Source organism: Chelonoidis abingdonii, chromosome 21, assembly GCF_003597395.2.
Source record: "Chelonoidis abingdonii isolate Lonesome George chromosome 21, CheloAbing_2.0, whole genome shotgun sequence".
Lineage (NCBI taxonomy): Eukaryota > Metazoa > Chordata > Testudines > Testudinidae > Chelonoidis > Chelonoidis abingdonii.
Genome location: NC_133789.1, coordinates 8524640 through 8542762, shown reverse-complemented (window position 1 = coordinate 8542762; position 18123 = coordinate 8524640). Strand labels below are relative to the sequence as shown.

General features: G+C 39.5%; 1 protein-coding gene across 1 annotated transcript in view; it reads left to right on the top strand.

Annotated features, from left to right (window-relative positions):
• The window catches only part of CDC27 (cell division cycle 27), a 50052-nt gene that overhangs the window by 18369 nt on the left and 13560 nt on the right, over nt 1-18123 (top strand). Inside the window, exons 5-14 of the mRNA XM_075059698.1 lie at nt 2029-2126; nt 3222-3376; nt 3484-3698; nt 4523-4637; nt 7228-7343; nt 8410-8509; nt 10230-10437; nt 11753-11925; nt 14289-14441; nt 15981-16189. Coding sequence (XP_074915799.1) covers nt 3353-3376; nt 3484-3698; nt 4523-4637; nt 7228-7343; nt 8410-8509; nt 10230-10437; nt 11753-11925; nt 14289-14441; nt 15981-16189 — 1313 coding nt within the window. The 5' untranslated portion in view covers nt 2029-2126; nt 3222-3352. The remainder of the gene's footprint in view (nt 1-2028; nt 2127-3221; nt 3377-3483; nt 3699-4522; nt 4638-7227; nt 7344-8409; nt 8510-10229; nt 10438-11752; nt 11926-14288; nt 14442-15980; nt 16190-18123) is intronic.

Below are 18123 nucleotides of genomic sequence, written 5' to 3'. Positions count from 1 at the left end.
CCTGATGTACTGAGATGCCAATAAGTCCGTGTGGGTCCCCTTTACCCTGTCTTGCTGAGCTAGGCTCTTAAGGCAGGGCCACACCCACCTGCAGAAAGAGATAGACACTGAGATAAACTGAGTCTTCCCAGAGCTAAAGGGACTTGCCCCAGCACTAAGGTGCCCACCTCCCTTGGAGTGCAGACCCAAAGATACATTGTCTTCCGCTTTATAGAAAAGTCTGCACAGTGCAAGCTCATAAAAGTATGCCCTCTTCCTCAATGAAGAGAGATGCACAACTTCTTAGAAATTGCACTAATTGGGTTTAATAATAAAACAAATTTATTAAGTACAAAAGGCAGATTTTAAGTGATTATAAGGGAGAGCAAACAGAACAAAGCAGTTTACTAAGCAAATAAAATAAAAAACAAAACTAAGCTTGATTCACTAAAGAAATTGGCTACAAATAGTAATTTCTCACCCTAAATGTTGTTTCAGGCAGATTGCAGAGGTTCTTGAAAGCCAGCTGCACTGGCCTGAAGCTTGAAACTTCAGGTATTATTACTCACAGGCTAGATATCCTTCCAGCCTGGGCTCAACTCTTCTCCCCCCAGTTCAGTTCTTCTTTCCAGTGTTTCCCAGTGTCTCTCTGGGTGGGGAGGCAGAGGAGAACCACAATGTCACTCCCCTGCCTTGTATAGCTTTTGTGTATGGCAGGAACAGTTTGTCTTCCAGTGGAAAAACACTGGGGTCCGGTGCCAGGTGACTCAGTCACATGTGTCTGCAGGGTTGTAGCAGCTATTACTCGCAGGCTGTTTGGAGCATCCACAGGAGGACTAAGCGCTTTCACAGTCCATTGTCTCTGCTGATGGACCATCAGCCCTGTCTGACTTTTTCACTGTTGTAACTGAAGGGCTAGTTGTGGGTGTCACCCAGAGTAGGCACATTTGAAATACAGATACATGGTCAATATTCCTAGCTTCAGATACAAAAATGATACATGCATACAAATCGGATAAACACATTCAGTAGATCATAACTGTTTCAGTGATACCTCACATGACCCCTCTTGCATAAAACATGTCTTAATCGTGGCATATTCATATCATAACAATATTTCTATGAAGAATGTGGGGTGCAATGTCACACATGGTACAGATGTTTAAAAACAAAATCTTTGCTAAATACATTAGGCATATTTTGAACGTTCTTTGTGGGGGAGAGTGGAAGACCCTCTGCTACCATAGAATGTTGATAGCCCTACATACCAAACACCTTGTTATTTCTTTGCTTAATTACAGTTAATAGCATTGCTGCTATTAACTGAGCACACTTAAATGTTAATTTCAGGCTTTGTTAGTATTGAACCTCTTCTCTTTTTGGTGTCTGCATTATTTGAAGCTTAATATAACCTGGATTGTCAGCCTGGTGCTTTCCCTAAGAGAAACCAACAAAAAATGAATAAATCCAAAAACCGTATTCCATTTAATCGTTTTAATAGTCAAGCATAGCATCAGTAGTTACTAAAAAAAAGAAAAGAAAGACCTCAAAATAAGTTACTTTTTATAGCCATGTTCCTTCCCCCACACCCCCAGAATTATTATCCAGCACAAAGTTACATTGAGCTGGACACCAGTATGCTGAATACAAATAATCATTTCGCAACCTGAACTGGCTCAGAGGCTAGCAAACAGTTTGTTTGTTTGCTGTTTGCCAGGAAGTAGAGAACAGTCATTACAGCAAGATGTCGGTCTTCTACAAGCAATCAAGCTGTACTTTCGTCAACTCTTAAAGCCTGTGATGGTTTTTGAGAATTCATTATGAATTAAAATGAGTAAACTTAAAACTTTTTCTAAATATTTCAGATGGAAAAATATTGAATAGCTTTTAAATTAACTGACTGTTTCTGTAGTCCGCAAAATGAGGATATAACAGTAGCTCCAAAGAGCTTCTTGTTTCCTTCTCCCTTCACTTCTTTTTTGAAAGTTTATGTGTAACTTAAATGCTGTTTTAACTTTCCTTCAACTGTTTCTTTTAATTCTCTTACAGCAAAACAGACCGGCTTGCCAAAGGATCTGAATGTTACCAAAAGAGCCTTAGTTTAAATCCTTTTCTCTGGTCCCCTTTTGAATCGCTGTGTGAAATAGGTAGGTCTGCAGAACTCAATGTGAAGAGATGTGCTTTAAAAAAATAATTTGCCCTCTGGAGTTGGTATTTTCTCATGCAAATAGTTAACTGAAAAACTTCTTAAAATTTCTTTTGATAGTTCCACAAGAGCAATCCACATCTAAATATGTGGTATTTCTGTTTAATTTTGGAGCTGCTCCTCATTTCCTGACTGTCTGGCTTTTGAGACTTCTAAAAATGAGCTTTTGTGGGGAGGCGGGGGAAGGGAGGAAAGAGAGAGGACCAAATATATCTTCCTTTGAAGAGGAAAAATTGTGCTACAGTTCTACCTCTGATAGCCTCGTTTTTGTAATAAGAACTCCACAGAACTTAAAGAAGAAACTTGCCCACATCTAAAAGCATACACTTTTTTTTTTCTTAACCGTTCTTTTTCATTCAGATTATTCCAAGACACATTTTTGGGTTAATTTCCAACTTTTGTTGTGGATTTCTGATCAACTCAGACAGAATTTTATCTTCTAAGATAATTTTGTAGGGACCAGCTGGTAGATGATTCTGTCCAATTCTCTGAGATAAGTGAACACTGTGTCAATAAGCCTTCCTGCATTCTTGTGTGGATTTCTAGGAACTTTGTGCCTGGGATAAGAACATAAGACTGACCATACTGGGTCAGACCAATGGTCAGTCTAGCCCAGTATCCTGTCTTCTGACAGTGGCTATTGCCAGATGAGTCAGACAGATTGAATAGAACAGGGCAGTTATCAAGTAATCCATCCCCTGTCATCCAGGCCTGACTTTTGGCAGACAGAGACTTAGGGATGCCCAGAGCATTTGGTTGCGTCCCTGACCATCTTGTCCAATAGCCATTGATGGTCCTATCCTCCATTAATTTATCTAATTCTCCTGGGGATTAAATGAAATGGATAGAGGCGGTAGAGTTATGTCTGGAATCCAAAATAACAAAGTCCTTAGTTGTAGTGCTTTTAAAAACAAACGCACAAAAATTTGCTCACTTTTCTTAAGATACCTAGTGTCCCTTCTATTTTGCTTTTACCCAAGTGCCAAATATATTTGATCATGAATAACACTGGTTAAAACTTTTTTCACTCTTACAGGTGAGAAGCCAGATCCTGACCAAACATTTAAATTAACGTCTTTGCAGAACTTCAGTAGTTGCCTGCCCAACACTTGCACAACATTGGTGTCTAATCACAACATATCCCACAGACAGCCTGAGACTGTCCTTATGGAAACTCCACAAGACACAATTGTAAGTTTCATCCAACCCTCTGACCTTCGAAGCAGTTGTCCCAGTTTGAATGAACAACTTAAGAACTACTTGCAAGTGAATGTTATAAAAGATGTCTTCCATTTCAGGAGTTGAACAGACTCAACCTGGAATCCTCCAATTCAAAATATTCCTCCTTGAACACAGATTCCTCTATGTCTTACATTGACTCGGCTGTAATTTCACCAGATGCTATCCCTCTTGGATCAGGAACTGCCATATTGTCTAAACAGGCTCAAAATAAACCAAAAACTGGTCGGAGTTTACTGGGAGGACCAGCTGCTCTGAGCCCATTGACACCAAGGTAAGACTAAGACTGGGAATTTGAAACCTTGCTTTGTGACCATTTGCATTGCCACTGTTCCGTGTGTCTTTGGGCAAGAACCATGTATTTCTCTCTCTATTGTATGGCACCAAGCAGTACTTGGTATATAATGCTGCTGAGACAAAAGCCAAACCACTTAAAAAAAGGAGCCATTCATGTTTTAGTAGTGGCAGTTTTTCATCCAAAAAAAATCAGACTTTTAGAACAAACTTCAGTAACTAATTAAATAAGCCACCAGCAGTTTGTGACTTTAGAAGAGTGGCGTTTTGATTCTGTGTGTTGCTTGGTACAACTTCTGTGATAGAAAAGTCAGTAATAAAAGGATTGTGAAGTTCTTTTTCAACTGTGAAACCAACAGTTAACAGTAAAAGCTGCATTTTGATTTGAAGGATGGTATCCCCCCTGATAAGTTCACATGTTCTGTCTCATGATCAAGACTCTGCCATTTTCTTCCTTTTAAAAAAAATTAATTAGTATTGCAGCAAAGCCTATTGGCCCCCGCTGAGATCGGAACTCTCTTGTGCTAGCTACTGTAAATTGTGTAAGAGAACTTCCTTGTCCCCAAAAACTTGCAATTTAGATAGACAAGACAGAGAACGGGTAGTGTAAAAGAAGCAATCTTATCCCTAATTTATAGAAGGTAATGGAGGCATAGAGAGACTTGCACAAGGCCTTACATGGGAAATCAGAGGCACAGCTGGAAATGGAACAACAAGATCAAGCTTCCTCTGAAATATTTTTAATATAATACTGCTTTTCAAGGATGCCCTGGTTCTGACATCTCCATTTCATTCTTTTCTCAGTTTTGGAATTTTGCCACTAGAAACCCCTAGCCCTGGAGATGGATCATATTTACAAAACTACACTAATTCATCTTCTGTAATTGATGTGCCATCTACAGGAGCCCCTTCAAAGAAGGTATCTTGCATTCAAGAATGTGTTTGTCATTCTGTCTGAGCTTAAATACAAGGGAATGTAAAATTAAACTCTAGTGCAAGTATATAAGCATCGCAGAGTAGCTCAGTTGCTCTGATAAGTTGGATATATTTTTTTTCCCTTGCAGATTTTTTGTATTTGAAATTACACTTTCTCCATCAGCCAACCAATTATAACATCCTTCTAAGTCATCGAAATGTTCTCACTGACTTTATTGAGAATGAAAAATGTCTATATAAAAATGGGTATATTAAATAACAAATTTGCTTCTACTAAATTCACTTAAATTGTTAGTATTTCAGTTTGGTGTGTTACCAAATACTCTTATCAAGTTCTGAACTTTTTTCTTTTTCTCACTTACTAATTTGTTTCTTTCACTAGATAACTAGAACTGATCAGGAATTTTCCAACAAAATGTTTTTGTCAGAAATGCCAGTTGATCTAAATCAGAACTCTTCACAGAAAAGGGTTGGTTTTGATTAACTTTTTCAGCTAACATTAAAAATGGCCATACTAGGTCAAACCATTGTCTGTCTAGCTCAATATCCTGCCTCTGACAGTGGCCAGTGCCTGGTGCTTCAGAGGGAATGAACAGAACAGGACATTTGAGTGGTCTACTCTCTGTTCTCCTGTCCCAGCTTCTGGCAATCGGAGATTTAGGGACATCCAGAGCATGGGATTGCGTCCCTGATCATCTTGGCTAAAAGCCATTGATGGCCCTGTCCTCCATGAGCTTATCTAATTCTTTTTTGACCCAGTTAAAGTTGCCCTTCAACATCCCATGACAATGAGTTCCACAGGTTGACTTGCATTGTTTGAAATACTTCCTTATATTTGTTTTTAAGCCTGTTGCCTATTAATTTCATCAGGTGACCCTCTGATTCTTGTGTTATGTGAAGGGGTAAATAACATTTCCCTATTCACTTTCTCCACACTTTAGAGACCTCTATTATATTCCCCCTTAGTTCTCTCTCTTTCTAGGATGAACAGTCAGTCTTTATGATCTCTCCTCATATGGAAGCTATTCCATACCCCTAATAATTTTTGTTGCCCTCCTCTGTACCTTTTCTATTTCTAATCTATCTTTTTTTGAGATTGGGCGAGCAGATTTTTGTGCAGTATTCAAGCTCTGGGCGTACTTTGGGTTTATGTAGAAAAGGTTTCAAAACTTTCAAAACAAATTCCGGTCTTCCAGTTGAAAATGACTCCCTCCCCCCCCTCCAAAAAAAAAGATTATAATAATAATTATAAACATCAAAATGAAACACTTTGACCCTAACTAAGTTTTTTTTCAGATTTTTGGTTCGTGAAAATTTGAGATTTTGACTTTCCCATCCTAAATCAGGATGCAAAATTTTTAACATCATGAAAGTTTTTGCAGAATCAGAAAACCATTTCCTGCCCAGATCTTTTGATGATCCTTTTGTTCAGGGTTCCTGTCTTTCTAATGGAGGCAAACCATCATTAGAACATTCTCTGCAATGGGTTTGGACAAATTACTGGTGAATGTTGAGACCTTTTTTGTGATAATACAAAAATATTGTTAATGCTACAAAAAAGAATTTTACTAAATAAGATATAATTGTGATTGTTAATTAAACAAAACAGGAACACTACTGTATTTTATTTTAAAGCGAATTAAACATGGCCTTATATATTAACCAAATTGTAAAACATCAACAAGTTGCAGAGGGCAGTTTGTGTTAACTATAGCTCGAGTGGCTATTTCATATCAAGGTTAAAACTATTATTTATTGGTGCAAATGAGGGCTGAGATCCTAAACGCTTGTCCCATGTGGGTGAAACAGATCTTAAATTTTTTACTTTGAGCCTTTTAAAAAATGTCAGTGTTCCGTGTACCACGGTGCTGTGTGGTAAGGATAAGCATCTTGCTTTAGCTTTACACAGCCACACAGCTTGGGTGTAGGGTGCCTCATACTGCCTAGCCAGTCCCATCCCTTTTGAGAACCAGAGCCTGCAAACGGGACAGAACTATAGTTCTGCTCTCTCACTTGTATTGTCCAGCAGAGCTGACCAGGGACAAGGGAGCAGTGATACGTGCCATAAAATGAACCTTGCAATCACCTACAGCAAGAGAGGAGCATGGGAACAATTCTGACTCTGAGGTGATTGTAGCTTTGCATTGTCTTATGTGCAGGGCTGAGCCTAAAGGCTCAATCAAGTCCACCATGTGTTCACTTGTATATCATCTTTTATTGTATTACTTTTTACGGGTTGTTTTCAAATAGACTCTTTTTTTAAAAAGTATAACAGGAAGTATGTGAATTGAAATTACCACACATGAGGAAGCATGAGAGCGGCAGTTCTCACCTTGGTTCATGAATCAGCCCAGCCTTGCTGAGCTCAGTTGTCTCTCTCCAGCAGATGGAGAGAGAAGTTTCTTTGCTGGCTGATTCTCTAATATAGAATGTTTAATAAAAGAATTCTGCTGGTCTTTACCCCTGACTCACTGTAAATATTATATAGGTATAAGTTAGTTATTTTCTGACATGATGTAGTCAGTGCGTTTAGTGACATAATAACAAACCTGTAGAAATTTTGTGTTATGCAGTCTGTCACCAGGATAAGCCAAGCGGCAACAAAGTCAGTTTTCTCACAGAGTGGAAATAGCCGGGAAGTCACTCCAGTCCTTGTTGCACAAACACAGAGTTCTGGCCCACAGACAAGGTAATAAAAAATTACATACCTCAGTAGCATCTTTTACACCTGGTTTTGCTTCTTGTGTCCTTATCAAATAAGCACAAAATGAATCTGACCTATGGTATGAAGTGTCATTCCTGATTTGGATGAAGAAAGAGATAATGTGAAGTGGGTCTTATTTAAACAAAATCTTACGATAGTAACCAGTATTTTTGCTAAACTAGTAGATTTCTGCAATCCGTTCAACTAGTTCTTGGTGGAATGGCCTAATTGCAATTCGGTACGAAGATCCTGACTTTACACTTCTCTCTACAGGGGGGATTTTTAATTATATTCTGCACTACACCTCAGAGTTCTCATGGCAAGAGTACCTCATTTACACAGAGGCCAAACTATGCTCTACCACATTTGAGAGAATGATTTCAACTTTCTAAGTTCGTTGTAGATTTCTCAATATTTCAGTAATAAATGTTGATAAACAACTTGTTTAAAATGCATTACTTTAACAGTTCAGAAAACTGCCAGATGTGTAATGTGTATTCTCTTCCTTGTGTGCACATGCTTAACTTGCATTTGCATTAAGCAGAATGTGCCTCAAATGGCTGTTCAGTCTTGACTCACAGGAGCATGAAGTTAATTTTGGTATGAGGGCCTTGTTTTCTTACATGGCAGAAGGGTCCCCAGACTGACGTATGGTAAGAGATGGCCAGCTAATGATGGGCAAGACTTTTATCCACCTGGTTATTCTTGGCTGCCAGTTTGGATTTCCCCTTTCTTAGAGCCAAAACTTTCAGCTCTTGTTGCATCGGTAGGACTTACTTGCTATATGTAGGAGAGGATAGCTTGATTTTACTTAGCACAGAAACTTACTGGTTAAGGAAATACCACATAAACTGCTGCAGTGATCGCAAACGGAGGAGGGAGTGGTTAAAATCAAAATTTGAGTTATATAGCAGCACGTAAATCTGCCCCAGGGAGATGGAGGCACCTTCACACCAGTGTACAAGACATATGCTAATTTAATACAAATTAGTAAAAAAAAACAAAAAAAAAGCTTCAAGAATTTTACTTCTAATAAGCTGTTTATTTTTAGTACAACACCTCAGGTACTGAGCCCAACCATTGCTGCTCCACCTAATGCACTGCCTCGAAGAAGTTCTCGCCTATTTACTAGTGATAGCTCTACGACAAAGGTAACGTAGGATGTATACCCTAAATAATGTATCCATTTTGTTATCTTTCTACTTATGCTAACTAATAACCTGATTATTCAGCCACTCAGTACAAAGCTCCCATTGAGTAATGCAGGGTTTCTCAAACAGGGGTCGCCGCTTGTGTAGGGAAAGCCCCTGGCGGGCCGGGCCGGGCCGGTGTGTTTACCTGCCCTGTCCGCAGGTCCGGCCGATCACGGCTCCCACTGGCTGCAGATCGCTGCTCCGGGCCAGTGAGAGCCGCTAGAAGCGGCGCGGGCTAAGGGACTTACTAGCCGCCGCTTCCAGCAGCTCCCATTGGCCCAGAGCAGTGATCCACGGCCAGTGGGAGCCGCAATCGGCCGGACCTGCGGACAGGGCAGGTAAACACGCCGGCCCGGCCCGCCAGGGGCTTTCCCTACACAAGCGGCAACCCCTGTTTGAGAAACCCTGGAGTAATGTGTGGAGCAGCTGAAGAATTGGCCTTGTAATGTGCAGACTTTGTGAAATGCATTTGGCTGCACAACATGAACTTTATAGTACATGACATGATTTGAATTTTTCAGTTAGCATGCATGTCTGTGTGATGTTTTCAAAAGTCTTAACACCTAAGTGTTTGTATCAAGTGAACACTCATCCTGAAGTGTTGCTGGGCTCAAATTAGTGACTGACAAACTTTATAAGTCATCTACATATTTCAGTCTGGAATTGCAAAAATTCAGTTATGATGCTGTGTATTCCTCCTCAAAGTGAGAGAATCCACCAAAGTAATTATGTACCTCAACAGCTTCTGCAGTGTGTGATAACGCTTCTGCAGCAGCAAGAAACTAACCAGAAACAAGTGTTCCTAGCTGGTTTCACACTGCTCCCAGCACCTTTGGAAAAAGTGTTCTCACACACAACTGCAATCTGGTAGCTGCTTATCTGCAGAGAAAGGTAGAGGTTTAGATAGATGTCCTACTGGTAGCTGATTTTATAAAAATCACTGTTATATTCAATGATGCTGAGAGCTTTAGTTAGGAATTGAAATATATAGGAAAAGTGAAGTACCAAAACGTTAAGTGAATCAAGGAAGTATCAAAAATTTGTCTTGTGACCTGTCAGTAGTATATCCTTGGGGATTACCTTTCTGTCTTCAGATAATCTCTGAGCCAGTAAACTGGGAAGACAAAGCAGGGTGAGGGGACTTTGCAGTGAAACCCAGAAGAAAATAAAGCTAATATTTACTTTTTCTTTTTCTTTGAATTTCTTGCATCCTTATTTTTGCTGAACCTTTGCTTTCAACAGTAAGCTCCAGAATGAGAGAGACTGCTTGAATATCCCTTCTTTCCTTCCCCTGGCATTCAACCCACAGCCTTTGAAAAAATAGGGATGGCCTAGTTTCCTGATCAATGAAAATGAAATTAGATCTCTGGATGAGAGGTGCAATATCTTCAATACACTTAAGTCAGTCTACTGCTTTCATTCAAGCTACTTTATAAAGATGCAGTGTAAAACCAAATCAATAATCTTGGTGCAACATTATGGCTGAAATTAATTGTATACACTTCATGACTACGTTTAAGACTTTGTATCGCTGTTAACTTGGTTATTTTGTGTGTGTACACATCTGTTAGACACCATTATTTTATTAAAACAGCAAACAGGCATGTCTTTATTCTTTAATTTGCAATCTATTTGCCTGTAGATAAACCCTGGTTTGAAACTTTTTTCCCCCTTATAGGAGAACAGTAAAAAGTTGAAAATGAAGTTCCCACCTAAAATTCCAAACAGAAAGACAAAAAGTAAAACAAATAAGGGAGGAATAACTCAGACAAACATAAACGATAGTTTGGAGATCACCAAACTGGACTCGTCCATCATCTCAGAAGGGAAAATCTCCACTGTCGCACCACAGATCCAGGCTTTCACACTACAGAAAGCAGCAGCAGGTTTGTCTGAAAGCTCTCAGAATGTAATAGAGCCAAATGTTTTCCAGTTATATTTTAAGATTGGATGGAAACTACTGGTCACTGTAAAGTGTGTTCATTCTCTTCCTTGCAGTGCTTTTTAGCCTCTGAGTAACTAAAACTGTCATTTCATAAATATGTAACCATCAAATTTCATTTAAATTAAAGGTATTAAATTGTACTATTGATAACAAGTGGATACATTTAATTGCAAGCAATAGTCCAGAAATACAAAGTTACTGTAGTATCAATCTTTTAAATCTCTCTCTCTAATTTTAACCATTATGAGCCAGATCTACAAGTACATTGTGGCTACTTTATGCCATTCAGAACCAACACAAAGCAGCCAAGGTGTTTTGGCTAGTTTCCATCAGTTTCTCACCTCTATATTCCCCTGCCCACCCAGTCAAATCGATCTGGTGCAACAAGTGGCTTTTAAAAAACAAACAATATAAATGGTCACTTTTGCTGTTCTTGTTTATGTCTTCCTGGAAGAGGGCGGGCCCAGCAGCCTGGCTTCACAGAGGGTCACTGGCTTTCTTAAAGGGAGCTCTGCTTCAGTCACATTGAGACCAGGAGGTGGCAGCCATTTTGGGGAAAAAAAGCAGTTTTTCATTGAATTCTCTGTAACAAAACTTGAAATTTCTCCTTTTTCAATGGCATCTGGACAACAGTTACCAAAAAAAAAATGGCAAAATATAGCTATTAATCACTTAAAAAATATTCTTCAAAATGTTTTCAGTGCATGAGGCTCAATAAGTTTTAACGATATGGGAGACTTAGACACTCAAGTCCATGTTATAAAAATCATTGAGTACAAAAAAATTATCAGATATAGGATGCCAGACTTCTTAAAGGACCCATTTTTAATTCTTAACTTAAAACTAGTTAACTGATTTCCTTGTATATTCTCAGAAAATTCATTTTGTGCTGAGAGTAAGTCCTGTAATTTTAAGGACGATACTCTGTATTCTTCATACGCAAAGCACAGGTTCAACCACTTTAAGTATAAAACTCAGCTCACCCTTAACTATGTAACCAATTTGTAGATAGGTTTATTCTACCTTTTGGCTTGAAAGGAGGTGGCAGATTTGTTGCCTAGTTTTTCAGTGCAGGAGTTGGTGTGTACCCAGCAGGAGTATATAATTCTGTTCTTGGAGTCCCTACATGGTTCTCCTAAGAACAGGGACCTCAGAAGGGTGTCTGTCGTAATGTGTTGTTTCAGAGAACAGCAGCTCCAGGCAAGTAATTCTTTAGTTCTTGTCTCTCTCTTTTATTTATTGTATTTTTCTCCTAGAAGGATTGATGAGCCTTCTTCGTGACATGGGGAAAGGTTATTTAGCCTTGTGTTCGTACAACTGTAAGGAAGCGATAAACATATTAAGCCATTTACCTTCTCACCACTACAACACTGGCTGGGTGCTGTGCCAAATTGGGAGAGCTTACTTTGAGCTTGCAGAATATATGCAGGTAGGCATAGAGCAGATGCATACTTCTGTTTTTTAATTTTTTGTCTTGCATAGCTTTGCACAGAATTTGCTGGCTTCCTGTGAAACCTGAGGAGAGTTTACAGTTGGGATAGCATAGCTGTGTAAGCATCAAGTTTGAAATACCTATCCTGCCTCTAGCAGTTTCAGATTAATCTGGATCACTGCAGCCCTTCTGCTTTCTGAGGTGGCAAAATTGAGTTCTATGCTATTTATTGTGGGTCTGTCTTATGAGATGTTAAAAACCAGCATTCTTTCTAGTCAGCAAAGACATTAAAGATCCTATGACACTTTTAGTCAGAGCAGGGGTTTGCTCCAGTGTCTTGGGCCAAAATCTCCCCTCCTCACCACAGTTGTGTTCCTGGCATTGGTTGAGTGTTGCCCTCCATCCTGGAGGTAACACCATTTCAGCTGTGCTGCATCTATAGTTTGTGAAGGACTTCTTTGGGCTTCACAAACTGACAGGTGCACGTATTATCATAAGATTCTTTAAGTTATGACGGTAACTGACCTCTTGAAAGGTTGTTTTTCCAAACGGTGGAAATGGAAAATCTGTTAGAATTCTCTTGTGGATGGTCTCCAGTCTCTGAAATTGCAGTTGTAATTTTTAAACAGTTAAAATAAATCCTGTTGATTTCCTCATGTGATAGACATTTACATGTAATAGGCATGTAACCTAGCACTTCAGTTAATTGAGTTCTTTTTTCAAAAGCCCAATATCCCTTTTCATTTCCAATATCCTAATCCTTACCTGTTAATGGATCTATAAGAGGTGAATGTAGTAGATTTCTGAAATAAGTTTTTTGTTTTGTAAACTCTGCACTATGTATTATGTTGTTTTAAAGAAAAACAGTTGCTCCTGGACCTTGCTTGCGTCCTGATCATGTCTGCACACTTGGAATGTACAGGCCCTGTTAATATTTCATGAAAGACCGTGCTAAGGACCCCAGCAGTTTCTTAAAGCTTTTTCGTGTTGCTGATTTGAGTACTATTATCTGGAATCTGTGAAAGGAACTTGAGTTGGCATAGTAACATAAAATCAAGAATGAATTTTTGAGTAGACAAAGGCTGTATTTCCTTTGAACACTTTATAGAAAAAAGTAGCCCCATATGGTACTTTACTTCCTAGTGAACCAACCTCACTACTACTGGCACAGACACACCCTTATGCATTGTAGGGAACCTTTCTCAGGCTTTGCTCTTTCATTTACTTAGTAAACAAACACCTGCAACAGCAAAGTGGGTTAAGTCTGGAGAGGCCTTCAGCCATTAAGATGCTCCAGTATCTAGTATAAATGCAGTCCTTGAAGTGTACTGTATTTGGATGGGAAGGTAATGTGGTTAAGACCATCCACCTATGCAGTATAAATCTTGGATAATAGAAATTCATAATGTATTGATCTCATAAGAACGGCCACACTGGGTCAAACCAAAGGTCCATCAAGCCCAGTATCCTGTTCTCTGACAGTGGCCAATGGCAGGTGCCCCAAAGGGAATGAACAGACAGGATATCGAGTGATCTATCCCCTGTCACCCGTTCCCAGCTTCTGGCAAACAGAGACTAGGGACACCATTCCTTTCCATCCTGGCTAATAGCCATTGATGGACCTATCCTCCATGAATCTCTCTAGCTCCCTTTTGAACCCCATAATAATATTGGCCTTCACAACACCCTCTGGCAAGGAGTTCCAGAGATTGACAGTGCGTTGCATGAAAAAATATGTTCATGTGTTTGTTTTAAACCTGTTACCTATTACTTTCGTTTGGTGGCCCCTTGTTCTTGTATTATGAGAAGGAGTAAATAACATTTCCTTATTTACTTTCTCTATACCACTCATGATTTTATAGACTTCTATCATATGCCCCCTTAGTCACTTCTTTTCTGAGCTGAAAAGTCCCAGTCTTATTAATCTCTCCTCATACAGAAGCCGTTCTATACCCCCTAGTAATTTTTGTTGCCCTTTTCTGAACCTTTTCCAATACCAATATATCTTTTTTTGAGATGGGGTGACCCCCTCAGCACGTAGTATTCAAGATGTGGGTGTACCATGGATTTATATATCTCATTTTACCAATGTTACTCCTTTATCTTACTCTTTCCATCCTGGTGTATGAAGATATCGTAAACTGAGTCAGACTGCATATCTCAAGTAAACATACTATGTTTCTCCTTTCATTTGGATAAGAAGCTAGAAATGACACAAGATTTGAAGCTCTCCATGTTCGTTTGTGTTTATAGGTGGTGATAGACTAAGCATCCCCATTGCTTTATAATATCTCTGAAACTTCCTAATATTGCCCTTAGTGCTCTTCCTGAGGGTTTCATTCAGATGGTTTTGGTTTTAGGCGGAGAGGATATTCTCTGAAGTAAGACGGATTGAAAACTACAGAGTTGAAGGCATGGAGATTTACTCTACAACGCTATGGCATCTTCAGAAGGATGTTGCACTTTCAGTCCTATCAAAAGATTTAACAGACATGGATAAAAATTCACCAGAGGTATAATATATTGTAGTGGTGTATGTTGCTGCGTACAGTTATTTCCTTATCAAGATTAAAGATAATTAATGAGTCAGAACAAACTCAGTAAACTCTAGTCTAATTCGAGTATATTTGTGTAATAGAACTGTCTCGTATAAAGGCTATTGAGGATGTCTGTAACCATTATAAAAAAGACATGTCAGCTTGCATGGAACGGGCTGAAATCCATTAACCCATCAGTTGCAACTTTCATTTTGCTTAGCCCCTTTCATCCAGAAAGATTTCCCCATCATTTATTCACCCCGACGCATGGGAGGGGGTGCTCTCTATTAGGTAGAAAAGAGGTGTGCAGGGGTTTTGTTGCCTGCTCTGCTATTATTTTAATGTCTTTCTGTAAGACCCTTTTCCCTGTAGTAATATTTAATTAACTGACCACCTAAAATTTGCTAGATATCATCTAAACATGTAACGCATTACGGTCTTAAATTTGTCGATGAATCAAACAATAGGCTGTCAATAGAGGTGGCAGTTGTGACTATATGGACACATAGTAGTGTAAGGCTGTTACGTGCAAAATGTCCTGTCCATTTTAATGAGAACTGTAACCTATAAACGTGCACAGTTTATGTATTATTAATGTTCTTTTATTTGAATTTATAATTTTTTGTTCTTTACATTTATTAGAGTTCAGAAAAGGTAAGAACCTTTTAACGTGTGCTTTTAGTGTGTTAGAAGACTGGGGTGGAAGGTTATGGAGGATAGCAGGACAGGAGAGGTGCACATAGGCCTGGGGAGAATAAAGGAGGAAAACAAGAACAGAAAATCTATTCGTTGCCAGCAAGCAATTCTTCACATGGAGAATAGTAAATGTCAAGTAAAATGTCCATTAACTGCAGCTAGAGGAGTCTGGAGATCAAAGAGAAATACAGCCTCCAGTAATAGGAGGAGGTGATATTGCTGCTGGGGACTCTTAAGCTCTGATCCCTCAAGTTGTGATGCAGGCTGCTGTATGGGATGGAGTGGGGGTTTCTACTGGAATTGGCTGTCCCAGAGTGGGTTCCCTGTTACTCTGCTGGAGGGAGCGAAGGGGTGATGAATCTTGACTGTAGCTGCCTCCAGCTCGCTGTCATTGCTAGTGCTAGAGCTGAATAGCTGACTGCTTACAAGTTCCATATTGTGTAATCCCTCTAGTATTTAACTGCTGCTGACTTGCCGTGTCTCCTTGGGCTCTTGACCTCTGTATCTCAGTTTTCACTATGTATAAAATGCATCCAGTCCTCTCTCCCTCCAAGGAGTGAGACTTAACTAATATTCTTATAAAAGTGCTTTGAAATCCATAGATGAAAGCTGTTGCATATGTGTATGCATCAGGCTCTAGGTAAACCATTATGTGTTTCATCCTAGCAGTGGCTGGCATGTCTCACTGCTGGGATGAGGCATGCCAATACTCTAAAAACACAGCTCAATAGAAGAATACCAGTTTAAATCAATTATTTATCACCCTTATGTTGTAAAAAGGGGATTTGATAGTGACTTTGCAATGTTGCTGTTTAATAGGCGTGGTGTGCTGCAGGAAACTGTTTCAGCTTGCAACGGGAGCATGACATTGCAATCAAGTTCTTCCAGAGAGCCATTCAAGTTGATCCAAACTATGCGTATGCCTATACTCTCCTGGGGCATGAATTTGTGTTAACTGAAGAACTAGACAAAGCATTAGCCTGTTTTAGAAATGCAATCCGAGTCAATCCTAGACATTATAATGCATGGTAAGTTGTCTGTATTTTTTGTTAATAAAAGCACCAAGGGAAGAAGTGTATTTTATTGTTGACTGCCTTTACATGTTGCACGTGTAGGCACTCTGTTATAACAACTTGGATACTTTTTTATTTCTGCCACTTATCACATGGAAGAGTATCTCTGTCTGATAACAGATATGACCATCACTGTTGCTGGATAGTAATTAGTCTTTTTTGTTTAAAAAAATGCACGTACTGCATTGCCTTATGTTCTCATAGTATCACATATAATGCATTGTCTCACTTCCATTTGGTTAAACATTTTTGTTTCACTGGCACTGCTCCGTTTCTTCAGTGCTGCTGTATGCCAGCTAAGGCGGTGAATATAAATCCTCTTAGTAGCAGATGGGGGACAGGAAAAAACAAAGGTGTTTGGTGAGACTACCCTTACAGAAGGAGGTTGCCCAATCTGCTTACTGTATTCTCATTGATTTTTTGTTCCATGGAAGGAGAAGCAACTTTACTGTTTTTGTTTGTTTTTGTTTTTGTTTTTGTTTGTTTTTGTTTTTATCTCCTTCCTCTAATTCTTGCCTTTGTCAGGATTATCTGATTTTAAAGCAGAATACATTCTTAGTGAAGAGCTTTTTGTTTTTTATCATTTTCCTTCTCTCTCCCTCTCTCTCCCTCCCTCCAGTTGCCTTGTATCCTGCATCATCCAGTTGTCAGTGTTGTTTTCAATCACTGGAAGTCTGAACACAGCTAGCCCCCAATATAGGCAGAATTTTGTCACAAAAGTTTCATGTGATTCCCATCTGCAACTTTTTGTAGAAAAAGCATACTATCTGGGCTAGCATAGAGGATCTTGGGGAAACTAAATTAACAGTCAAGGAATTAGCAATTCTTTGGTTGCTTATTTGTATGTATTCCACTCCTGATGTACGTGAACCAGAGAAGGGACTCTTTTGACTAGAAGTGTCCTTTGGCCCATGCTTAAATCTATCTCCTAAATGCCCTGGCACCTCTCGTTTCCAGAGACACAAAAAGGTGAAGGAAGCCCAATCCTTCTCTCAATTCCTTCTGACTTCCCATGGCTCAGACAGAACTGCAAGCAGTGTCCTTTGCTCTTGTAGACTTGTATAGTTAACTTTTAGAATAGTTCTAGTATAGTTTTGATAGTGAAGTATCTGTTAAGTTTCTTTATAGGTAATGCTTTTTACCTCCCCCCCCCCCCCCTTCCCTATTGCCCAGTACTCAGTTTTCGTGGTAGAACAGAAAGCCTTGCGCTTTGTGAGATGGCTATCCCCTTTAAGGATGGCCACTCAAAATGTTTGTTTTGCTTAAGTGAGCAGCACATTATGAGCAAATATTCAATTTGTTCATTTTCAAAATGAATGAAAGCTAAAGAAGCTTGTGTGAAACTTTTTTCCAGGTAAACAAGATCTGTTCGAATCTGAGCAGTCTTCTTCCAAAAGTGCCCCAGTGACTGTGGGCTCCTACCAGTTTAATACATGCTGCAGCAGTTCTTGCTCTCAGATCTTCATCAGAGAGGGGTAGGGCTCATCACCACTCTTTGAAAAAGCATTAGAATAGGTCACCATCCAAGGGATCTCCTAAGAAAAATGCATAGACAGTGCTGAAGGACGTTAAGGGGTAGCACAAGGCCTGTGTTTGCCCCTCTGGCACCCAAAAAGACCCCAGTGTGCATGTTGGTACCTGCTACTAAACAGCCCCTTGCAGTTGCCCACACTGTTGCCATGGTATCGCCTTCAGGTCTCCTGGCACCAACAGTGGTATTGCTATTGGCTTTATCAGTACCAGTCTCATAGGCACAGTCCTGGCACTGAGGGTATCTAATTTAATGTCAGGGGTACCACCTCACTCTGCACTGAGCTTCATGGTACCAAGGGATTTGGCAGTGTCCAAATGTCCTGAGTCTCTTCTGTTTTTTCTTTAGCCATTAGAAT